Source organism: Corvus brachyrhynchos, unplaced genomic scaffold (genome assembly GCF_000691975.1).
Source record: "Corvus brachyrhynchos isolate BGI_N302 unplaced genomic scaffold, ASM69197v1 scaffold80, whole genome shotgun sequence".
Taxonomy (NCBI): Eukaryota; Metazoa; Chordata; class Aves; order Passeriformes; family Corvidae; genus Corvus; species Corvus brachyrhynchos.
In genome coordinates this window covers 10,949,370-10,973,079 of record NW_008236769.1, presented here as the reverse complement: position 1 = coordinate 10,973,079, position 23,710 = coordinate 10,949,370, and the positions used below count along the sequence as shown (strand labels likewise).

General features: G+C 36.6%; 1 protein-coding gene across 2 annotated transcripts in view; it reads left to right on the top strand.

The window, feature by feature from the left end:
* Positions 1-23,710, top strand: part of GRK4 (G protein-coupled receptor kinase 4) — a 39,338-nt gene that overhangs the window by 454 nt on the left and 15,174 nt on the right. For both annotated transcript variants that reach the window (XR_001859814.1, XM_008645074.2), the window contains exons 2-9: positions 10,055-10,141; positions 10,794-10,906; positions 15,238-15,315; positions 16,373-16,473; positions 17,823-17,915; positions 19,270-19,333; positions 20,059-20,199; positions 23,177-23,367. Coding sequence is in view for 1 of the 2 variants with exons in the window: in XM_008645074.2 (XP_008643296.1) it covers positions 10,055-10,141; positions 10,794-10,906; positions 15,238-15,315; positions 16,373-16,473; positions 17,823-17,915; positions 19,270-19,333; positions 20,059-20,199; positions 23,177-23,367 (868 nt within the window). In the remaining variant the exon portion in view is untranslated. The remainder of the gene's footprint in view (positions 1-10,054; positions 10,142-10,793; positions 10,907-15,237; positions 15,316-16,372; positions 16,474-17,822; positions 17,916-19,269; positions 19,334-20,058; positions 20,200-23,176; positions 23,368-23,710) is intronic.

Below are 23,710 nucleotides of genomic sequence, written 5' to 3'. Positions count from 1 at the left end.
TGTGGCTTTCATCTGAAAAAAACACCCCTTCCTCCTTCCTTCTTGATTCTAATAGTGTTTTTACCGGATGTTTTAAAAAGGTCGTTAATCTGTGGTTCTCAGTTTGTTCATAAATATATATGCATATGGATATAAAGGATAAAGTGACATAAATCTTCTCTGGAAAAACCTTGCACTCCATCTTGCTGAAATTCCTGCCTGAGAAAAACGTAGCTGTTGAATGAGACCTGTACTTTGCAGTCGAATATTTTGTATTATCCTGATACAAAAGTGTGCTATTTCCATTGGATTGACACTTACAGTTTGACTCCCTAGAACACCTTGAGTTGAAGATTCCTCCCCTCAACTAACAAACGCTTTGGGCAAATAATTAGTTTTAGTATAGCACGTGGTTGCTGTTTAAAAAATCCATCCTGAACTAAGATTGTCCTACTGCTTTTTCGTGTATATAACTGTCCATTAAATGGCCACTTGAAAGTCTCCCCAGATTACCAGTGTACTTTGTGCAGAGTATGTTTTTCAACTATGAAATGTGCATATTCTTTTGGATTGGATCCTGCTTGTCTTAATTGTGTTGAGAAGTCCCATTAGTTAAGCTGGAGCTGTTTAAAGTGAGTAAGAACAGCAGAATCTGCCCCTGTATGTTTTGCAAGTTCCTCCAACTCTAAATGGGTTTGGCACTTACGCCATATGTGTATCCAGTTAAATTTGCCTTAAGCAGCAAGAGAGGAAAATCAGCTTTTTGACTTTGAAGTGGGGTTTAAAAAACAGAGCAGTGATCACAATTTTGGGCCATTTTCCAACCTTAGCTGAAGAGACCACCTCAATCTAGAGGACATGTTTTGGCTGGTTTCACTGACGGTAACATGTCTGTGGTGGTGCTGCCTGTATTTGGAATTTGCATTGGAGTGATCTGAGAAATGAAGGGAAAGTGGAATCTGGCTCAAAACTTTACTGTGCCCAAACCCTCACCACAAAGAGCGGAGTGGTAATCTGCAGAGGCTTTTAAGTGGCTGCTTAATGTCAGGCTGCCTCTTTAGTTAAGGTTTCGCTACGTTTAAAATAAATTATAGTGGTAGAACTGACCAAACAAGATATTTTAATGAACTAAATGAAAGTCTGAGAGCAGCTGATGTGAAGATCAGTTCTACCTGATGTGAAACTTATAAAAGTAATGGTAATAATCTGTTACTCTCCTTGTACCTTCAATTGGCCTGGGCTCTGTTATGTAAGCATGCACAAAAAATGTGAATTCTGTCTTTGAAACTCTAGAACTCCATTAATCAATTGGTAGAAGGTCTTTTACCTTTTCATGTCTCAATCCCTGTGCATGGGGTACTTTTTATGTCACATTTTTCAAAACACTCCTTGAAATGAAAGTATTTTCTGTCTGTTGCGTGCTCTGGCTGGTCTGGGGATGTCTGGTTTACTCCATCTGTCAAGACCATTCCATAAAATCCCTGTCCCAGCTCTATTCTTGTGTGCCTGATAGACTGCAAGGCAATTTGCAATGTTAGTGTGTGAGATAGATGTTTTACTGAAATGTATTCTTTGCTAAAAGGGCCTCACAGCTGGGACAGAAGAGCAGACTTTCAAATTACTTTCCTTCCCACATTTCTATTATCTCACTGTATAGTGTATGGAGAGGTGCATGGAAAAGTCCAGAATTAGTGTTTGTTGTGGAAGAAAGTAAAATCCAAAGCTAATATACAATAGCAGCTGCACTTATTTTCATGCACAGGCTTGAGCCACATCAGTAATCCTTCTCCTCAGTGTGGGTAAGAGGTGTTCATCTGGATAAATATATCAGTTGTAACAGCAAATAAAATAACATGTAAACTACTGTGCTCTTGTTTTTCGTTTGCCGTGCATGTCAGAAGAAATCAGTGAGGTTTAATTACGGCTTACATGGGTTAGTCTCAGTCTAACTTGAGACTCTTTTTTGATGAAGATGAGAGTAGTAAGAGGTTGTACCTTTGAATACATCTTACAAAGTCTTTTAACCCCAGAGATATGTCATTTTCATTTTGCAAATATAGAAACTGAATAAAAGATGTTGCGTACCTGTCCACTTATGGTGAAAGACCATGGCAGATGCCTAATGAGAATTCAGAAATCCCCAATAAAAAACACCAAATCTTACCTGAGCATATAAACCAAACTTAAGAATCAAAATCATGATCCCAGATTTGTACACATAATTTTCTTCTAATTTTAGGTACTCTAATAGTTCTGCATGTGAGTGTTGTTAGGATATGAATATCATTTGGATTTTACATTTGTAGGTGTGCAGAATCAGCACAGCTTGAACAGCGAGGTTCATGTCTACCGTTTAAATATGGTTTGATGCGTAGAAGGTAAATTTGATCTATGTTATTAGAGAGTGAGGAACTCAGGTAAAATGAGTATTTTCCTGCTACTTTCTTCTCCTATTCAATATAAATAAAGTGCTGTTGCTGTCTGTTTCTAGACTACTTACCTTCTACCTTCTCACTAAGAGTCTTACTGTTGATTCATTTCATTAGAGGCGTGAATCTTCTAATTCAATTTGTATGAGGATAACATCTGTTTATAGGAGTTTACTAATTCCATTTTTCAGGTCATATGAAACCCCAGCTTCCCCCCCGCCTCAAAACTTTAAATTTTGTCTGTAAGAGGATGTTCGTAACTTTTAATAAAACACTATTTTAATAGAAGCTTGTCTCTTTTCATTAAAGACTTGTAATGTCTCTAGCAACTTCTGCTAGAGACAGTGTTCTGCAACACTTCTTTATGTGAAGAAGGGAAACCGTCAGGATTCCTTATCTTCTTTTAAATCAATTTGGTAAATAATCAAGTCCCAGTTCTTTGCACATGTGGGTGTTAGTGATAACATAATATATGATTCTTGAATGTACCTACAACTAGAAGATGATATGATGACACAAAGTACCCTTTGGTACATCATGGGTGAAAGATTTAGGAGTCAGGAGCTATACTGGAAGTTTTTCTTTCCTTGTCCAGTTTGTCAGTTGACCTGCTTGTGCTGAAAGCTGACGTGTCCATGGAGGGATCTGCCTTCAGATGAAAACTGCAGTTCAGCTGCAGTGCAAGGTGTTTTGGGATTCCCTGTCCCAGCTCCCTGGGTTAAGTGGTCCTCTGTGTCAATCCAGCTCTTCCCTCTTGTGCGTATATCAGTTTTTGGGAGAAACCTGTATGTGGGAAAGAAAAAGGGAAAACTTCCTTTTAAGGTGAACCCAGTGGTGGAACAAGCACAAGTGACTCAGTAGAAAAACAAGAGATTATAAAGCAAACTCAAAGTTGATCTTATGAGTGCTGAAGTGCAGGAACTGAGATACAAAACCAGGTAAGCGTTAAGTGATAGTGATATATGAACTGAGACTGCAAGCTTTCACACCAGCTATTCCATGTTCTCCTTACTCACATCTTTATGTGTAAAAGAGTAGTGTATATATATGTGGAGAAGTATGTTTTCTAGTTGTGTACAAGAGCAGAGGAATTAACACATTCATTTTTTTCCCAGCAGAAAAATATTTGAAATTTGTATCTCTTGAAGGATATTGAAGAATTTGTCCCATAAATGGAGAGAAATAATAAATATAAACAAGGTTATTCTGGGAAAAAAACAAAAAGAAAGTTCCCTCACTCCCAATTTTTATCTTATATTCACTTTTCTCTTTATATCTTCTGCTTTTATTTCAGTCACTCCCAGTAAATCCTTTGAATATATGCAAGCCCCAAATTCATTTCAGCATCCCACACATAGTCTGTGATGTTGGGAAGGAAAGAAATTAATCCCTGTATGTTTTAAACTGCTTAGGAGCCTTTCTTTTTTCATTGCCTTAAGTAATAGTCTCAAAAAAATGCACCCACAGGGTAGAGACATTGTTCCTTTGAAGTCAGTGGCAGTTTATTCCACGTGAGGATCCACGCCAAGAGTACATTTTAAACATACCTGGCCCATTTGCATCCACTTTAAAATTCATTTGTACTGCTATGGCAGGAGCAGTTTGGGAGTGAGAATTGTGTCTGCTGTTATGCATAGAATATCCTCTGTGTCATGATTGATTTTGGCTAAATTAAGGTCATGCCTCAAGCAAATTTCCCCCCAGCTCTTGGCTGTATGGTTCTAGCCTGTGGTTGCAGAATGGTTGAGGTAGTTTCCAGCTGGATCCATGAACCAATCTAGGGTGTGTGGGGTTTTGAGGTGTGTTTTTTCCTTATGTTGCTGTGTGTTTTGGGTTTGGGGTTTTCTTCCCAAAGTTAGTTTTCAGATGGATCAGTAAGCTCCTGCAGATTTGATAATTGATGGGTGCTGTCCAAGGATAGATTTAGAAGGAAGGAACCTTTCAGTAGCAGAATGTGGTCACAGTTTGGCTTAAGTGAATCCTGCAAGATACTTGTTTCAGTATCGAAATTGTTGTAATGAAATACTCTTCACAGAAAATAAGCAGTCCACTCAAGTAGTGATTTTTATCTGTCTAGGCTTGAAAGCAATTGGAATAATTCTGTAAGCAAAATAAATCCCACTTTTGCTTGCAGTATAAGGTAATAATTCAGTATAGTGTTGATGATACAAGGAAGGTATTCTATTTTGTGTGTGTTTGTAACTAGGAAGATAATTCTGTAGAGATTGCTCAGATCACTCTAATTTGTTGAACTGAACTAAATTCTTTAATTATTTCAGGGGTATGGACAAGGGGGAAAGCAAGGGACAGTCATACCCAGAAAGTCTACCAGCAGCAGATATGCATTTTAACATGAGAGTGCCGAGAGTTTTTGTAGTTGCTTTTAATTGTTATCAGTTCTTCCCTCATTTACCTCCTATGTTCTATTGCACTCTTATTGCATTGTGCTTTAAATTGCTGTAAACTCATTGTGGCAGGAAACATGTCTTCCTGTGTTTGTACAGAATTATGCACAATGTCTGCCTTTTTGTCCTTTATTTAATGAACTGTAAGAAGAATGCATGTGGGCATGTTGGAATCTTAAATAATTACATTTACTAAATAAACACAACACGAGAGGTCTAGTTATTGATACACGCTGGTGCTTTGCTTATTTCAAATGTGGCTATTACAATAGAGGTTTCACAATCAGCTTAAAGGAATTTTATTTCTTTAATATCTGTTGCACTCTTGGTGTACTAGCATGATAAAAAAATCCTTGTTTGTTGAGTTGACTGTAAAATTGCAATGTTCCTGGTGTTTTTTTCCCTTAGTAAGCCCCGGTCCTTGATTTGTTATAGACATCTCAAAATGAAAGGTATGCACAGGTGTTACATTGTTTGACTGTGAGAACACATTAATAAATTTTGGTTCAGATCAGTTACATTTACTTGAGTTGATACAAGCTTTCTATTCCACACCTAATTGGTGGGGTGCAGAGGCTGTGCAGCGTGTGTGCACTGGCATTCCTACATGTGCACATGATCACTGGAGCTGGATAGAGAGCCCATGTGAAGAACCAGTTGTTCGAGTGCTTATAGCTGTGGGAACAATAAATGATTGTGTACATAAACAAACGGCACAAATGTTCACGTAGAGAGCTGGGCTTTTAACTGCTTGCAGTGTTACTGTCTTGACAGTCAGATGAGCGAGAGCACTCGAGTATTACCTTGCTGAAGTCCAACTCCGTGTACTTGAATCCAGGAATGTGAGGACTATTATCTTATAAATGCCATAACAATCTGTAATCTATAGATATCTTTTGTTTATTTATTATACTACTTACATTTTTGCTTCTGTTTGCGTTCAGAAGTACCTTGGCCTTTGTAATGTTGGTGAGTTAGGTGCTGACCTTGTGCTGAAACCTGAATTTTCAGCCAGGTGATTCTTGTAAGTTTACTGAGAACTGGCCAGATTGTATTTATCATATGTCTGCAGAAAAAAAAAATCTTTCTCCCTAGAAAAGCATCGTCACTCTGTTTAATGTAGTTGTTAAGCTGTGGCCAGGCGTGTTTTTGAAGGAACAGAGATGTCAGAAAATATATCTGACCTGCTGAAAGGAGAAGGTTGTGGTGACCCCCCAAACCTTATGAGCTGTCTCTAGAATTGAAAGCATGACAACCTTCCTCAAGTGATGGTATGTGTGAGCTTGTCTTCTAATCTGAGCTTGGTGCTATTCCAGTGTTACGGTCTGATCTGAGAAGCTGAGGTATTAATTCTGCACTCTTTTGTGTCTTCAAGGTGGATCTTGCCCAGTAAGGGCATAAAATCAAAATTTGTTACCCAATGGACAGTGTTTATAAATGTCTGTATAGCATAAGGCCGTAGTTAAATGGAATGTTTTGATTTTTTTTTTTTTGTGAATTTTTGTGGTTTTTTTTATTGTGAGTGGTTTGAAGGAAAATGTGTCTGAAACTAGGAGAACATTTGAATTCATGTGAGTTTTAAATCTATTAGGAAACTTGCCTGCAATGGCCTCTGCTATGGGAAAGACATATTTTAAGGCAGTGTATGTACCCGGCTTATTTTCATGGGTCTCAGTGTAGATGATGTAGAGCTCCTGCATCAATTGTTTTGCATTTTTCTTTGAACCAATTGATTTGATTTATACACTAAAGGCGTGCTGTAGGTTGTCATCTTGTTGCAGTCTTAGGCTTTCAGAGCTTATCTGGGTGTGGTCTAGCATGAATTTCTCAGCTGGTATCGGACAATCTGGTTTGTGGAATCAGTTTTGCAAGAATGAAGTTGTAGCAATCGTGCACCCGAATGCTATAGAGCTGTGTGATTCTCAGCCTCTCAGTGCTTCTCAGCCTCAGACACACGGTGCTTGCCCTGTACAGGGAGAGCTGAAGCACAGATGTCCCCAAAAAACTCCATGCCAGAATCTCAGTGTCAGTGTAGTAGCCAGTAAAGTAGGATTCTGCGTGACAGAATACAAATTTTTTGTCTCAAGGAAAATGGTCTTAATAATAGTCGGTGAACATTGTGCTCACTGAAATGAGAGTCAGTCTGCAGATCAGGTCTGCAAGGAAAATCTCTGTGGCTTTGAGAAGTGCATCTGAGGATTTGAAACATATTCTTATTTCTTGACATAGGTTGCAGCTACAGCAGTTTCTTTTTTTGCAACTAGTTGTGGTTTTACTGATGAATAAGCCAACTACATTGCCTTACATACATTTTTCAAATATTTCTCTGAAGTTTAAAAAAAAAGTTGAAATAAAACATCTAAACATTTTTCCCATACCATATTCTAGTGCAGTGATCTAACTGAATTTAGTATGTATCTTTTTAAGAAGCAAAAATGGGAAAAGAGTTCAATGTTGAAATTGTAACTCTAAGAAGTAACTTGGGGAGGAGGAAAAGGTAAGCTTCTTGTGTACCTGAAAATGTAATTCAAGTTTCTCTTCACTGTAATGGTATATTGCTGCATCCACCCTTTTCTTTGTACAAGATGAGTTGCTTCAAGCTGGACATTGCTCTTAGCAGTGATTCCATCTGAAAGAGGCAAAAGCGGTAATTCATCTGCGCCGCAGAGGTCAACCAGAAAGCACCTTAACCTGATGGCTTTTTGGCTGTTCTGTTGGAAAGTGAGCTGTTGGTCCTTCTGGAAGAATTTTAACTGAAGTGTTTTAGAATGAGATCCAGAATAGAAGCTCTGAAATCAATATTAAGACACTTTCAAACCACAACTGTTATAATTTGGTTTGATACTTCTTTTAAACTGCCTCAGAAATGGAAAAGGGTTTTGCAATTAGGGAATAATGTGACAAACAAATTGGCCTCCTGCCTTAACTTTTACCAGAAGTGGCTCTTTACATTACTGGGACCTACAGACTTTTTCAGTGCATTTGCTGTAAATACAAGAACATTCAGTTCAGAGAAAAATGAGAGCATGTTGATTTAGCTGATACGGCTAAGCACTTGATTCTTGTGTATCATTAATAAATTATATGTAGCCTTTATTGACTTCTGTAGGATGGTGAATTCAGTTGCATTCTAATATGTGGTCTTTTTTTGTAAAATGAAGTTCATAATGGTCACATTGTAAGTAACTGGCCAAATATTTGGGCAAATACAGCACTTTTTGTGTTGGACTTGAAGTATGATGCACCAGTGAACCTCTCCTTTTTTTTTGGGTTGGGATGGGTTGGGTTTTTTCCTTGACAGTGCTTCAGAAGATGGTATTCTTGATATATATCACAGTTCATTTTACATTTTCCAGACAGCATTGTGATATGAATTTGGGTTCGCTTTATCATTCTTGATCAGTACTGATTGTATAGTGTCATGCACAATTGAGTCTGGACAGTTTCTAACAGAAGAAATGTAACTTCTGTGGACCTTGCAGCTTAGTTTATTTTTCAGTTGCATGGCTGAAACTGACACTTCTATACATTGTTTTTCATGATCACATAATCTATACCCAGGCATTGTTATTCAATGTATGTGTATAGGCTATCTATGTTAATATCCCTTGATATTCTTTGTGTTCAGTTTCTCTTAGAAAGGCTGTATGCTTTGTGTCATTTGATTTTCTTCAAATATATATTCAACTTCTTTTTAAGATCAAAAATATTTTGTTAAAATAGTCAAAATAGAGTTAAAATAGTGTTTTAATGATGCTGGTAATTACAGCCTCGTTCTTAGTTCTGGTACTGCTTGAAATATGGGGTGGGAAGTAGATTCCATATTTTGTATTATAAAACTTTTTGGAAGGCAAATGACCTGCAAAGTGATTATTAGAAAATGAAGTGCGGATTAAGTTTGGGTTTTTTTAGAGAGTAGGTGTCAGTTCAAATAATGTCCACAACCCAGTGTTTATAGGTGTTTTATTCCTTACTTTTTTACCTTTCTAGGGATACTAGATTTGAGAAGGTTTTGTTGCAGCAGCACAGTAAGATGTCAATAAATTTGATATGAGCCAAGGCACACTAAGCTGGGACTGATCTAACTGCATTGGTGCAATGGTTCAAGAAGCTGTATGTTTGAGTAAAGAGGGGCTTTTTAAAATACATATTTTCTTATCTGAAGATGGTAGTTCCTTTCACCCTAACGATTTAATTTTGAAAGAGTTTGGTACCCTTTGCTGCTTAGTTTCTATTCAGGTTACATGGGTAACTCCCTTCCTTTTTGTCCCATTGTGGTTAGCAGCATGTACTGCTTTGGTACGGTTAGAAAGCTTCTGTGCAGATTTGCTACTGCTCTCTCATGTGGAAATGCATCTGATCATATTGCTTAGTAAAATCTTTTAAAATACTTTGCAGCACTAAGTTCCTCTTTCACAGAAATATTTTGGGTCTGAAAGTGTGTATATGTTCCTGTGTCTACCTTTGCTTTTTTGATAAGCATGAATGTCTTCTGTAAATGAAATTGGCCAAGGTAGTGTGCTGGAAGTCCAATATAACATAGAAAATGTAGCACAGATATATTTTTTTAGAAACTGAGAAAAATACTGTGGTAGTTTTTTAAAATCAATACTAATTCAATACTAGTGGTGTGAAATCTGAAGCACTGGAAATATCTAAGTTTTACAACAGCTAAGTTCTTCCCGGTATCCTTGTATGGTCTAGAATAAATGGTGTGTATTTGAGCTATGCCCTCTCATTTATTAGTGGGGTCTACTCTTACTACTATTACTGCCCTTAAAGAGAGAATATTTAAGTACAACTTTATTATTCAAAAATGTGTTTAAGAACTTTGGTCTTGGTATTTTGTTACTCAACTTTATTTTCTTCCATTCTTTACCATGGTTGAGAGATAATTCTCAAAATTCTTTAGGTTCTGTCTTCGATGTAACAGTTTTGTTTGTGATTTTCAAAATACTAGATATTTGCCTTTTCTCTGCAGAGATACTCTAGATATGCAGCCAAAATGTGAAATATTTGAGTTGGAAAAGACTTTACATGAAACATGAAAAAAATGCTTGCAAGTTCTTTTATATCACATTTGTTATTGGTTTAGATGTCCTTGTAGATGGATTTCTTTCTAGGCATGAAAAGTAGTCTGACACATCTGTGTACATCTGACCTAATTTTATTCTGTTAAGGTTATGTTCAATTTTATTCTGACATAGTATTTTGTTTTACATTATTCATATTTTCTTCTAGGCAAACGGAGTGGACGTAGTAAAAAATGGAAAGAGATGCTGAAGTTGCCCCCTGTCAGTCACTGTGAGGGTATTCGGTGCTCTATCGGTGAGTGGCCTGTAGAATAAATGCTCTGTCTGACTCTTTTGAGAGAGAAGGGTAAGAGTTTGGTTGGTGCTGTTAATGGAAAGGATTCTGTCTTGCTTCTAAATGCTAAAAAAAAAAAAAAGCTATTAAACTTCTAATATGATGGAGAATTTATGAGAAGATAAAAGCTGTATCACAGCTCCTTGTTTGTTAAAGGGAACTGTTCCTAAAGAATAGATTTACAAAACCTTGAATTAGAAAAAGTAATCATGTTATAAATTGATGGTAATATATTTTACCCTTTTCCTTAATGTCTTGTAATAGTTTTTTTAACCTTTTCTGTTATTATCTTGTATTCCCTCTTTCCAAACAATTTTGTTTGCTTTGGTATTGCTGTTTCACAGTATGGTTGTTTTCTGCACCCTAACCTAAATGAAGCTCAAGCGTATAATTCAATGTGTTTTTAGTAAATGGGATAGTCTATAGAACACAGATGTGACTGAAGAGTGTTTCACTATTCTTTGGGATCATTGCATATTTATGGTATCTTTGATAAATATGTTCATGTAAAATCTTTTCTTTTTAATAATGTTTTTCTGACCTTAAACGGGAGTAATGACCATCCTATTACAAAAATAAAAATAAATAAAGATATTTATATTTTTTTTCCCAGAAAGAGACTATAACCAGCTTTGTGACAAACAACCAATAGGAAGACTTCTCTTCAGACAGTTCTGTGATTCCAGACCAGATTTGAAAAGATGCATTGAATTTCTGGATGCAGTGGTAAGCAGTGAGAAATGGGCGGTGGCTATCAGAAGGCAGTTGCTTATATTTTCTTGTATGTAAATATTTGATTTTTGTCCTGGTTTTGGCTGGGATAACTTTCTTCATTATAGATCATTTTGTGTTATATTTGGGGTTTTAGACTGAAACAATGTTGATAACAAAGACGTTTTAGTTCTTGCTGAACAGTGATTACACAGTGTCAAAGCCTTTGTGTTTCTTATGCTGTCCTAGAAGTGAGGAGGCTGATGGTGCACAAGAAGTTGGGAGTGGACACAGCCAGGACAGCTGAGCCCAAGGAATATCCCATACCATATTGTGCTGTGCTCAGCAATAAAAGCTGGGGGAAAGAAGGAGGAAGGGCGGAAGTTAGAATTTTCCAGCTAGCTGTTATGCATGAGAATGAAGCCCTGCTTTCCTGGAAATGGCCAAATATCTCCCTACCAATGGGAAGAAATGAATTAATTTCTTACTATGCTTTGCTTTTACCTGCATCTTTGCTTTATCAAACTGTCTTTATTTCAAGCTGCAAGATTTCTCACTTCTCGCCTTCTGGTTTTTAGTGGGGGAAAGTGAGTGAGCGCCCGTGTGGGGTTTAGCTGCCTACTGGGGTTAGCACACAACCATTTTATTAATTTTCTCGACACACCTCAGTTTCCTAATGCTGCGTACTTGAAAACATATTGTGTTCTACTCTGTGCCAGCTGTAAAACTGTAACTTCTGATGGGTGTCAAAAAATTGTCTCTGTTACTTAAAGGAAGATGTTTAATGTTTGCTATAAAGTCTCTGCCATCTTGTTATGGTCAGAGCTACAGAAATTGGCATGATGGGAAAGACAGAAACAATTTTAGAAAGATGTGCTGCTTGGCTTCTAGAGCCTGAAAGGATGTCTGTGTTATGAATATTGCTTGCTATACTCAGACTTCAAAATGTTATAAACAGACTTAAAAATGTTGCAACTTGCATGGAAAGCCCTAGGCTACACAGCATGTGCTAATTAAAAACAATACAATGGAGATGGAAATTTAGAGAGCCATCTATGGAAGGAGAAAAACCAGATTTTTAGAGACTAAGGGAAAAAGTCTTGCTATATTTACATCTTGATATCTAATGCTGAAGAACAAGGGGAGGAAGGAAGTGGGCCCACAGCTATATTTTGTAAAAAATCCTCAGTGCAAAACCCTGTTGGGGAGGGGGAAAGTAATGAGAAGATTAGGCAGGCACAAAACAGCCCTTAAAAGGAGAGAATAATAGCTCAGAGCTTTTGATTCTTTGTCCCTCACAGTTAATCCAAGAGCAATTAGATACAGTCTTAAACTGAGATTGCTGTTGAAAGAACAGGTTTTCTCATTCCAGCCATTTTTGTTCTTACATTCAGAGAACAAATGACCAAAGAACACAGAAGCAGGGTAGTGCTGCTGCTTGCATGCATCCCAAACTATGATACTGGAATGCAAGATGGCTCTGAAAGAGGCAGGGTGTAAGGAAGTACATGGGATTATTGCTGTGCCCCCCATTTCACTGTATCTTCCTTCCCCTGTGGGAGTGAAAACTGAGGCACTAGATCAGCTAAAAAGGAATTTGAGTGTCAAATAAGTGGAATTGTTTATATTTGTCAATGAGTCTGTGTGCAACTGGGCTTACTTCCCAGGTGTGTTTCATTTTTGTGACTCCCAGGAGCTGTTCTAGCACCAAATTCCAGTGATTAGTTTGACATTTGGAGACTGAACAGATTGAATGGAAATCCAGAATAGTGGAGCTTTCATTCCTGAAGTGAATATAAACCAGAGTCCTTAATGAGTGCAATGCACTGACAACTGTGGATGTGTTACAACTCCTGCACACATTTTAATCCTTAAAAACTCAGATAAGGAGTAGCAGAATCTTTGGTGGGATGAAAGAGAATGAATCTTAGGCATGACTGTAAGGCAGGTGTCTTTGCTCTACAGATGTCATTTTTCAGGTAAAACTGTCTCTAAGAAGTAACTGTTTTTCACTAACTGAAAAATTTGAATTGTTTTGAAATATGCAACCTATAATGTCTGGATTGCAACACTTCTGAGAATTAACAAAGACTGGCATAGCTGAGGTAATCTGATGTAAGGGATGGTTTCACAATTTACTTTTTTTAAAATTTGTTGTTTAACTTCCATTTGAAAAATCAGGGTGAGGAATTATGCTTGGGAATTGCTGAAACAAAATGACCTTTATTTGGTGACTCGTGATCTGAAACTGGCATGCTCTGTTGATGTGAGATAAAGGATATGAGATAAAATTCTTACTATCTCTTATAGATGGTTCCTGAGTTAGCCTGATTTCCTCTTGTCGACTGGACTTCAGCAAGCTTGTTCAAGTTCTTTTGGGGGTTGAGGGGTTTTTTTTTTGTATTCTTGGGAAGGCAATACAGGAAGAAAAAGCTGAGGTTGTGGGGTTTTTGTAGTGTTTTGCCACGTTTAGCTTTTTAAAATGTTAAAGAAATTTTGGACTTAATCTTCTGGAAAAAAAAATTGCAAAAATGAAATGTCATAGCCTGAAAATCCTTGCATCTTAGTTAATAGAGTTTTCTGACTCTTTTACATGAAGCAATGTGATTTCAGCAGTGTGATTATTTCAGGAGTCCAAGATCAAGGTAGTACAATACTACGTTGTCTACCTGTACTGAATGCTGAATCTGGTAAGCTCCAGTTTTTGGGAAGGTGTGACCTAAAAGTCTGGAGTCAGCTTGGCTTTACTGATTAAAAAAGAAGAGTTGTGAAATGATTGAATATAAGTGACAGATGTTAAAGTGAGGAATTAGAGTTATCCAGTCTAGTGACTCATTTCACTAGCTTGGGACAAGGTTACTCACACAGGGAAAGGAATGGGTGACAGCTCAACTTCCCTGTAAGTAACAGAATTATTTGGAAAGGCCATCTCTCAAACTTCCTTTTAAATTGCACTATCCACTTAAAGTCAGTATGCCTAACTATTTGTATGAAATTAGTGTTAAAGGTACTAAGTGCGCTGCTGAACTTCAGGATGATGAACTTTTTTGACCTGCTCAGGTTGATTCTGCTCTTGCGGAAGACTTCCTTACCATTAGACTTTTTGTCGTGAAATTGAACTAGCCAAAATGATGGCTTGCATTTGGATTGATGGATTTGAGTACTGTGCTGAAGTAGGTGATACCATAATGTCTCAGCAGAAAAAGATGTTGATGACTTAGTAGTGAGTCAGTGTGGATGAGTTGTGATTAATTGTAGAACTGGAAATCAGGGATTCTGTTATTTCCAGTATTGTATGTGTGTTTGATTCTTGAACTGTCATTTTTTAGTGTTCTAGTTTTCTTTATAAAGGTAAATAACTTCTGATTAGATCAATTACGTGGAATTTCCAATGAGATTCCTATATGCCCAACTGTTGTTTTGTTTGATACAGTCCTCCATTCTGGAAGTCTGCCATGTATTCTTTGTTCCTGAGTGCATGCATTTACATTCTGAAATATGAAATAAGCTTTGATTGAGTTGGCCCAGCTCACGAACCTAATACATGTTGCTGTTTGAGATTGCTCTTTTGTAATTCATCTTCCCTCAGATTTTGTGTTGTCTTTAAATGTTGTAACTTCTGATGTCTGCTTCTAGATTATTCCTTAAAATTATGAATAGTAAGGAGTCTTTGGAGTTTTTCAATAGTAGTATCTGTGTGATGATTTGTTGGTTGTGGGTTTTTTTCTGTAAGTAGCTACTTCTGGAGCTCTGTTCAGCTGCCAGTTGTTTATCTGGAAAATGCACTGTATTGCACAATTCTTTTTTTCTACATCTCAGTATCAGATGTTACTAAGTCAAAAACTTAAAAAATTTGTATCTACTCAGTTTTATTTTTTCAAAGAATGATGTAGGGTTTGGTTTAGAGCTCATTTATAAGCTTGTAGAAAGTAGTTTTATCCTGGTGTTACCCAAGACTGTAACAAAAGAATAATACACAAAGGGAAAAAATTACAGTGAAGAAAAAGCTGATTATTGCACTCTTAATTGTTTTACATCGGGGTCATTCTGTCCTACAATACTACACAAATACTATTTCATTGCGATTGATCTAGTTTAACCTCTAGGATGCTGTTTCTGTAATTGCATTTAGATCAATTTCTAGGTTTTGTATGTTTTCCAAAGATTAAATTCCATATGCTTTGTTTTTTTCCCTAGGACTGTTCCTCATACATGTTTCACTCTATAGCCTTCTGTTCCTTTTATATTAGGAGTATTGTGTTATTCATGATAAAATTTACCTATCATCATGTAAAAGATGCCAAGTGGCTCTGAACATAATATAATTTTCAATTCCATTCCCCTAGGCAGAATATGAGGTATCTTCAGATGAAAAGCGCATAGACTGTGGCCTCAAAGTTTTAGAGACGTACTTCACTAATGGGGTAAATATATTGTGAAATATTTTCTCAAGCACTTTGTAAGTGTCAGATAAATAGAGAGATCTCAGTGGTTGCATTGTTTTTAGTAAATTGACTTCCAAACTTCATTAATCCCATTTTTTTCTTTTCTGAGAGGTGTGCTGCCTTCTAAAATTCTGCTCAATCAATTTGAGCAGAAAACTTGACTGATTTCTGCTTTTATAACTACTACAATTACAACTTATTTTCCATTTAACACCTAGAAGGAAACTTAAATTAACTCAGAGTTTTGTAGTCTGAAGAAGTCTGAAGTCTTTTAGACTCCTGTGTGGCCTTGGTTAGTTTGCTGTAAATTTTCAGAATTGCTTCAGGTTTTAAAAAGGGAAATGCTGTTTTCTTCTGAAGCATTCTGTTACTTCTGGTTTTTCATGGTAATCATTAATAGCTGAGTTTTTGCATTTATCAAGAGTCTGTTTTTTTTTTTTTGTATGCAGTGGAAGCTTTTCTGTGGGTATATAATTAGATGTTTGCTCTTTATGAATAGATGCTCCTTCTGCTTCTCTTGTTTTGGTCATCTTATACAAAAGGTCTTGAAGATGCCTTAAAAGTAGATAGAATATAAATTTGCCACATCTTTTTGAGAATTTCTTTGGGGCTGCCATAAGTCATGTACATTTTTTTTCAAAAAACCCCAGATTTCTTTGGTCTGGTTTGAAACAGTTTCCCAGCCTGTCTTTGTGTTTCTTTCTCCTTCTTTCCATCCTGCCAAGCCAAATAGGTGACTTGCTTTTTTGGTGGTAGGCTTATGGAAAGAAAAAGAAATTTGACTTATTGCCAAGATTATTTCCCCAGATACTGGAATAGTAAACAACTGTAATAACTTCCAATGTATTGTTCTGTAACAGGAAATAAATAAAAATTTTGCTTAAATATGACTTTCTTGATTTTCTCTTTAGTCAAACTGTTCCTTTCCTTTTCCAATATTAAAAAATTTAATTTCACCTTGAATACAAAACTTTTAGTTTAGCTATTGATTTACATGCTTTCAGTGTTGCTTTCCTTTCTTTTTTATTATGTTAAGTCTGCAGCACATTTGCCAGAAATACCTCAGGAAACAGTAAATGAATGTAAAGCAAGACTGGAAAAGAACCCTTCTAAGGATCTTTTTATGGACTGTACTAGGTAAGTTAAAAATGCTTAGTGCTAAATTTGAGAATTACAAGAGAAAATTGTGTTTCTAAGAAAAGAGAAAGATGAAGTTGTTATTCCCAGAAGTATTTAGTCCCTGAAATGAGCATAAGTAAGAAACTTGGAACAGATTTATTAAAGGACTAGATTTCCTTCAGATGGGATTTAGATGTTTCACTTTTGCAGAGCTTTTTCTTTAATGCTACTTTTGCATAAAATCACACTGTTATCTGCTACCAAGAATTCTATAAGTTAAATAGTATTTCTCTTTATTGTATTCTTACTTTTTTGAGTGACTTCTCTTCCGTGGTGAAGGTACTCAGAGAAATACGAAGTTACAAGTTGAAGCTTGAAAGGTTTCTGAACAATGTTACACTGTTTAAGATTCTTGAAAACAGGTTTAACTGAGGCCAGCACTTATGTTCCCATTAAGATGGCTGATTAGAGGATCACTTGTGATAATTAACACAAAACGATGCAACTTGGTTTTGTTCTGCAGTCACGAAGTGATATTTCACGCAGTAGTAGCAGGGGAGGCTTTTCTTGGAGGGATGGTACATGTTTATGAGTGTTACATGTCTTTCTAAAGCCTTTATGTTTCTAATATTTCTGGTTCTTCAAGGCGTGCTTCATCATGTCTGAAGGATGACTACAGGTTTTGTCACTGCTTGGGTCATCTCCCTGGCAACAGCTATAAGCATGCTTCGTAACAACCTGAGATTATAAGATTGAAAGGGCTGTGTGAGAACACCTAGTAAAACATGTCTCAAATGGAGTGTCTCATGTAGGTCATTCCCTTTCCTCTGTCCAGTAAATACCTGAATGCAGTTTGATTGACTTGTTTCCCTCCCCACCTCCATCTTAGTGTGTTTCATTTAAGGGAATGATAAGGTACTTGGTGTTCAAGGTTTGGATATGGCATTTAGTACTTCAATTTCAAATCCTAGAATAAAACTTTATTTACCAGTCTCCAAAGAATGTGTGAAACCTTGTAGATACTTTCAGAGGTCATATTTGCAGGGTCATACATGCGTAAAATATCTGCTGAGAGGCTGATGTTTAGTGGGTTTAAAGACAGTAAAAATGCAGAGGTCAAAGTGTCTAGTTCCTATAAGTAGCAGCAGTTTGGCCTTCGTAACTGTTTTGACAGGAACAGTTTTCTATGACAGGCACTCTGTGAGACATTCAGGTTGAAACCATTGTAGAGCACAGTGGCAATGTTTTTCTGCCTACAGCTTTGTCGATATGTTTAAATACATGTCGATAGATTGATAGCACTTCCTGCTTCATCAGCCTTTTTCACAATAAAATGGATTTTATTTTTCTGTTTATTTTCCTGCTAGAATTGTCCATGAATACCTAAGCAAAAGACCTTTTGAAGTTTACCAGGAGAGTGTGTACTTTTCCCGTTTCTTACAGTGGAAATGGCTGGAAAAGTAAGTTTATTTATAATGTTTGTGTTATAATTTAGTTTTGCTTTGTGGCAAATTTTGATTTTTATGCTAGAAATGCTGTACAGCTGAATGAGACTGCCTGTCTAAGAAATTATGATCTGAAAGACAAGATGGATTGATGTTGATGGGACAGGAAGAGAACCAATACTCCAATGGAACTATTTGCCTGGTAGTCTTTAAGTGGTAAATCTTAAGTCTATAAGTGGTATTAGGTAAATGCAAATTCAGAAATGTTTGGCTGTCGAGTGTGCAGTAGAATACCAATCTTTCTTGGGAATGCTATCATCCTTTTGTTTCAAACTTGGTCTAATTAGTGGTTAATAAGCAGATTAATCTAGTATTATAACCCACTGGGTGATTGGATAACTAATAAGTTTTTTAGGGTGGTACAGATACAGATCTAGTAATTACAAGATAGCAAGAGTTACATATATATATATATAACTCAGAATCTAGTTTGGACTTTCAAATCAATACTGACTGTCCAGGCTCTTTCAGAAGGCTGAAATTGTTACAAGTTGATTCAAATTCAGCCCCCTTGGGTATTGCAATCACATATTCAAACATTAAGGTGCTTGAGCACTGATTTTGTTGTAAATTCCAATTATCCAATGTCTTTATTTTACTGAATTGGTAGCAAAAGCCAGTAAGAAAACTAGGGAAGTTACTCAAATTCTCTACTAAATGTACCTCCATGTGTTGTCCTGAGAACAAAGCTGCATTAACAGTGAATGTTCATTTAAAGCAAAACCCTCTAACTTGTAATAGCCCTGCTCTGACACATTTAGGAGAGTTTTAGCATAGAGTGGTCAACAACTCTACTGCCTCCAGTTATCTGTTCCTCTTCCTCTACATCAATACCTTAACAATTTGGCTGTTGAAGTGCTGTTGCATACCACAACTCCTTCTTTTGTGAAAAAACAAAGTGAAATCAGAAGTGGTCTACCTTTTAAATGTGGCATTGTAAGCGTGATCCCACTGAAATGCAGTCTGCATGTCAGCGTGTCAGTTAAGGGAGGCAACAGGAGGTGATAAATTGACTGTGATGAGAACACATGAGGCTCTAACTGTAGACAGCAAAGGGCCGAATTGACCAGCTTTTCTTCCTGCTATTGGGAGTGCCTGGTGACCACATGAGGGAGCCCACGTTGCTAAGCAGAGCACCACTCTCATTTGAAATTCAGCTTATTATAGTACTTCTACATGAGGTTAAGGCAACGTTTGTTCAGAAATATGTTGGAACAGAAAGGAGAAAATAAAGACAGACCTTGGGGTGGGGAGGGATTACTAGCATTTGTAATTCCTGTCTCAGTAATTGTTTCTTTCTGTTAATCAGGCAGCCAGTAACCAAACACACATTTAGGCATTACCGAGTACTAGGCAAAGGTGGATTTGGAGAGGTGAGTACAGAAGTATCTTTTTGCCAGGCAGTTCTTAAGGAAAAAAAAAGTGGAGAGGCTGTTTAACTCTTGTCTCCATCAATCTATGTTTGACACATCACCTGGCAAACTGTTGTTGATACAAACAGTTTTAATGTGTTAGTTTAAGCATTTTAGGTCATGCACAAAGCTGCAGAGAACTTGTAATGACTGACAACAGTTGCTTCTATTTAGAAATTTCGTTTGGAAATGAGAATTTAGTTTCAGTTTGCTAATTATGTAGAATATTAGTGAACCTAAAATAAAATCTATAGATTTTATTAATTCTGTTTATAATTCATTGAACTGCTCCCCATATGTACTTTAACTAGAGCCCTATATTGAAGAAGTCATGCTACTAAATTACCGTTAGGTTTCTCCAGTTGATTGTGATGTGAATATTTGTCCTCAACACATACTCTTACCTTAGTCACTTGTTTCACTAATACAAGATCCACAGTTTTACTAAACAATCCAACTCCAACAGAAATGTGTTTGCCTCTGTATAATCACTTTTTCTACTTTGGTTACAGTTTTTGTGAACCTTTAAAATTGTTTCCTGAGTGAAGGCTCTGTGTTGATGCTTACAGACCATCATTTTCTGAGAGCACTGAAGAGTTTGAAAAGAAACTAAAATTTAAACTTCTTTAAAATAAAAATTCTAAAAAACCTCAAGCATCTCTGACACACCATCCTTCTTTTTGTAGGTGTGTGCCTGTCAAGTACGGGCGACAGGAAAAATGTATGCTTGCAAAAAGCTAGAAAAAAAGAGAATAAAGAAGAGGAAAGGAGAATCAATGGCTCTGAATGAAAAAAGAATTCTAGAAAAAGTGAATAGTAGGTTTGTAGTAAGTATCTACTTCCGATCTATTTTCAGAAATTTATCTCATTTTGTTTACTTCATTTCAGTCTCTTCCAGGAGCTTGTGGGCACAAAACACTTTTTAAAATTGATTTAGGGATTGCATGACTGTAGAGAGAAGTGATAGATGCAGTAATAAATGCTTTGTGTGTGACTGTGAATAGTTCTGTGCACAGGGCTTTTTTTTTGGTCCACCTGCTTTATTTCTCACAGCCAGAACAGTAGGCTGTGTTTCAGCATGCTGATGCCACTGAATCTTTGTCCTCTGTTTAATAGTTGGGTTTTTATATCCTGAGGTATTTTCATAGCATTTGTTACTCTGTTCCTGATATATTTTAAGATAGACATGACATTTTAATAGTGTATTGATTCAGGTTATATTGCTTTGCTGTATACCAGGGCTTAAAGAGGTATCTTGTGTGTGAAACAATTAACTTTTTAATGGAACTTCCACGAAATGGAAATTTTAGTTTTAATACCTAAACCTGATGCTATTATGTAAATTATGGTCTGTTAGTAGCTGTAATTACTAAGCAGTGAAATAAGTTAGAATGTTCAAAGATAAAACAAGTAAGAATTTCCCCAGGTAATGTTTACTTTTTAATTGAAATGTCATTTAAATGTTAATTTCAAATATCTTTTGCTTTGGTTTAAAATTCATGTACTTATAAATTTTGTGTTGCTGTTCAGAAGATTTTAAAGTACCTGTTTTAGAGAATAGTGAAAGTTATTTATAAATATGTGTGTATAAAATATGTATGTATATATTTTCTGATAAGTTTTATGTATTAAAAAAAGCCCTGTAGAGTACTGTCAGCTAAAAGAAAAATGAAAAATCTACTGGCCAGATACATTAATAATTTAAACTGTTGTAAATTATGGTTTTGTATAAATATGCTAATGTTATTTTTGCACAAGGCTTCTGGGCTTGAATTGATTGAAACTGAATCCAGAGAGTACCTGAATTGATCCATAAATTACTATAACAGTGAAACTTCTATTTTTGAGTAACATTTTTTTCAGCATATGTAAACACTGTAAATCAATAATTGATCTAAGTTGAATTTGAAATCGCTTTATAAAATTGTGCATGAGTTATTTTCTTCTTGCTATCCAATGGTGGTTTTTAATGCAGCAGAGAAGATCTAGGTCTAGCATTTGCAGTAATACTGGCTTTGAAGTGGGTAGATAACTTGTCATGCCTCTGTCACAAGTAAAGTCATAAATAGCTGGATACATCAGTTAAAACCACCAAATGGGAATCTTCACCTCAAGTAGCTAATAGTTTTATTATTTAGTATTAGATTTATGCTTCTGAAGGAAGAGTTTGGACCTATTACTGAATTAGGGCCATTATTTACTCGTACTGCTGTCTTGGTTTGAGACAAGTTGAGGGGGAAAAGCTCTGGGAGGAATGTCTCCTCTCCAGAAGACAGGTTTCAGCACTCCCTCCCCTACCAATATGAAAGGAATTTCTTGGATGAAAGTGAAAAAAACCTATTTATTTAACAAGCAGAGTGCCGGCAAGGCACAGGAAACAAATGAGTAGTGTTAGATAATAAACCTCCTCGATGAGGAGAAAGCTGGTGGATTCAGAGTTCTTTTCTGTAGCTGTCTCGGCCCCTCCTGAGGTCCGAGGCTGGGATGCGGCGTCCCTGCAGCCTCCCCGCCTGTCCACGGAGTCTGATGATCTGGTTCTCGGATCACAGCTAGGCCGAACAGTTCCAGAAGAAGAAGTTACCGGATGATGTCGGGGTGCTGGTATAGGAGAATTTCTTGCCTCAGCTAACAGGCTGGCTAAAAGCAGGAAGGTTTCTTGCCTCAGCTAACAGGCTGGCTAAAAGCAGGAAGGTGCTCCCTCGGCTCTGCAGAGGTGAGAACGCCGGGGAGTTGTGTGTGAGTCCTTGAACACAAACCGCGCTGAAGAATTTGCTCAGTTTCTCTTCCCCCTCTCCTGGACCCAGCTTAAAGCTGTGGGATCAGTTTCTGGGCAATAAGCAGAGGATAGGGGAATACAGTATTATCATAAAATCACCCCAAGACAACTGCATTTAAAAATACATTTATTAAGTCAAGGGAAAAAACTCCACTGATTTTTTTACCTAGCTTGCTTATCTAGTGTAAGCTAAGTATACGTTTGAATTCCATTGCTCTTAGTACAAGTTAAGTAATCTTTGTAGGTACTTTTGAAGATCCTACCAGATAATCATGTAGCATGGCTTTTTCTATTGAAATTGAATTTTTAACTTAAACAGTTAAATTTTGTAGTGTATTATATTGTGTTAAATGGGGTGGGGTTTTTTTTAATTCACAAGTCTAGTTTAAAACTTTTAATGCACTTAAAAATCTGTTACCTAAAACCTGAAAAAAAATGTGCTTTGTCCTTGCCTATCAGCGCCACATTTCAAGTACAGTGAGAGGAAAGACTGTGAAGAGTTGTACTGAGTCTTTACAGTTATCAAGTTATAAATCAGGGAAATATGCAGTTACTTGGGGGGAGGCAGGGGTAGGAATAGAAACTACGCATTTGATTTAAAATAATTTCTTCAGTTTCTCTAGGGCAGTTTTGGGTCTCGTAGTTCAGGAAGATGGTTTGGCAATGCATAATTCCTGAGGTACTAATAAAATAAGGCATATGCACACGTTATCAGGACAAAGTAATACAGGTAACATACAGCTGAGGGGCATCATCAATAACTGTATTTTCTGCATGGAGCTCTGTGGTATCCAAACAGATCTGCTGCTAAGCTTTTGTGTTGTGTGTATGGTTTGTGTACACAGGCAAATTAGTCTGGATTCCGTTGTGTCTTCTAGTACTCTGCAGGAGTGATTTTCTATTTGCATGTTTTGTTCTTTTTGCTTTGAAAAAGGATTATAAGTTGATTGTATTGGAAAAAAGATCTGTGAGTTGTTTTCAAGTTTATGAATGAATAATGGTTGTGTTCTCACCCTGCCCATTTTTAGGTTAGTTTATCCTATACATATGAGACGAAAGATGCTCTGTGTTTAGTATTAACCATAATGAATGGAGGGGATCTGAAGTTTCACATATATAACATGGGAAATCCTGGCTTTGATGAAGAAAGGGCTATTTTCTATGCTGCAGAACTGTGCTGTGGTCTGGAGGATTTGCAAAGGGAGAGAATTGTTTACAGGTGAGTGTCATCTACAGTTACTCATTCTTTTCCGTGTCTCTGCAGCATTGAACATATTCATTGGTTCCTACTGAAACAAGTTTATATTTTAATTTTGTAGTAAAAGAAACAAAAAAATTGTTTAGTTGTCCTTTTCATGGCGTATCTTTTGGAATTACTCATGTCACATATCTTTTTACTGTTAATTTAGGTCTAGATGCTTTATATATTTTATAACAGTATAAAGTTGATTCAAGGTTTGCTTGTAAAATGGAAGTAAACGATGATTTAGAAAGCAAATTAATTTATAATTCAAATAAATAAATTTTAGGAGTTTGGGATTGTATTCCTGCCCACTCTAAAG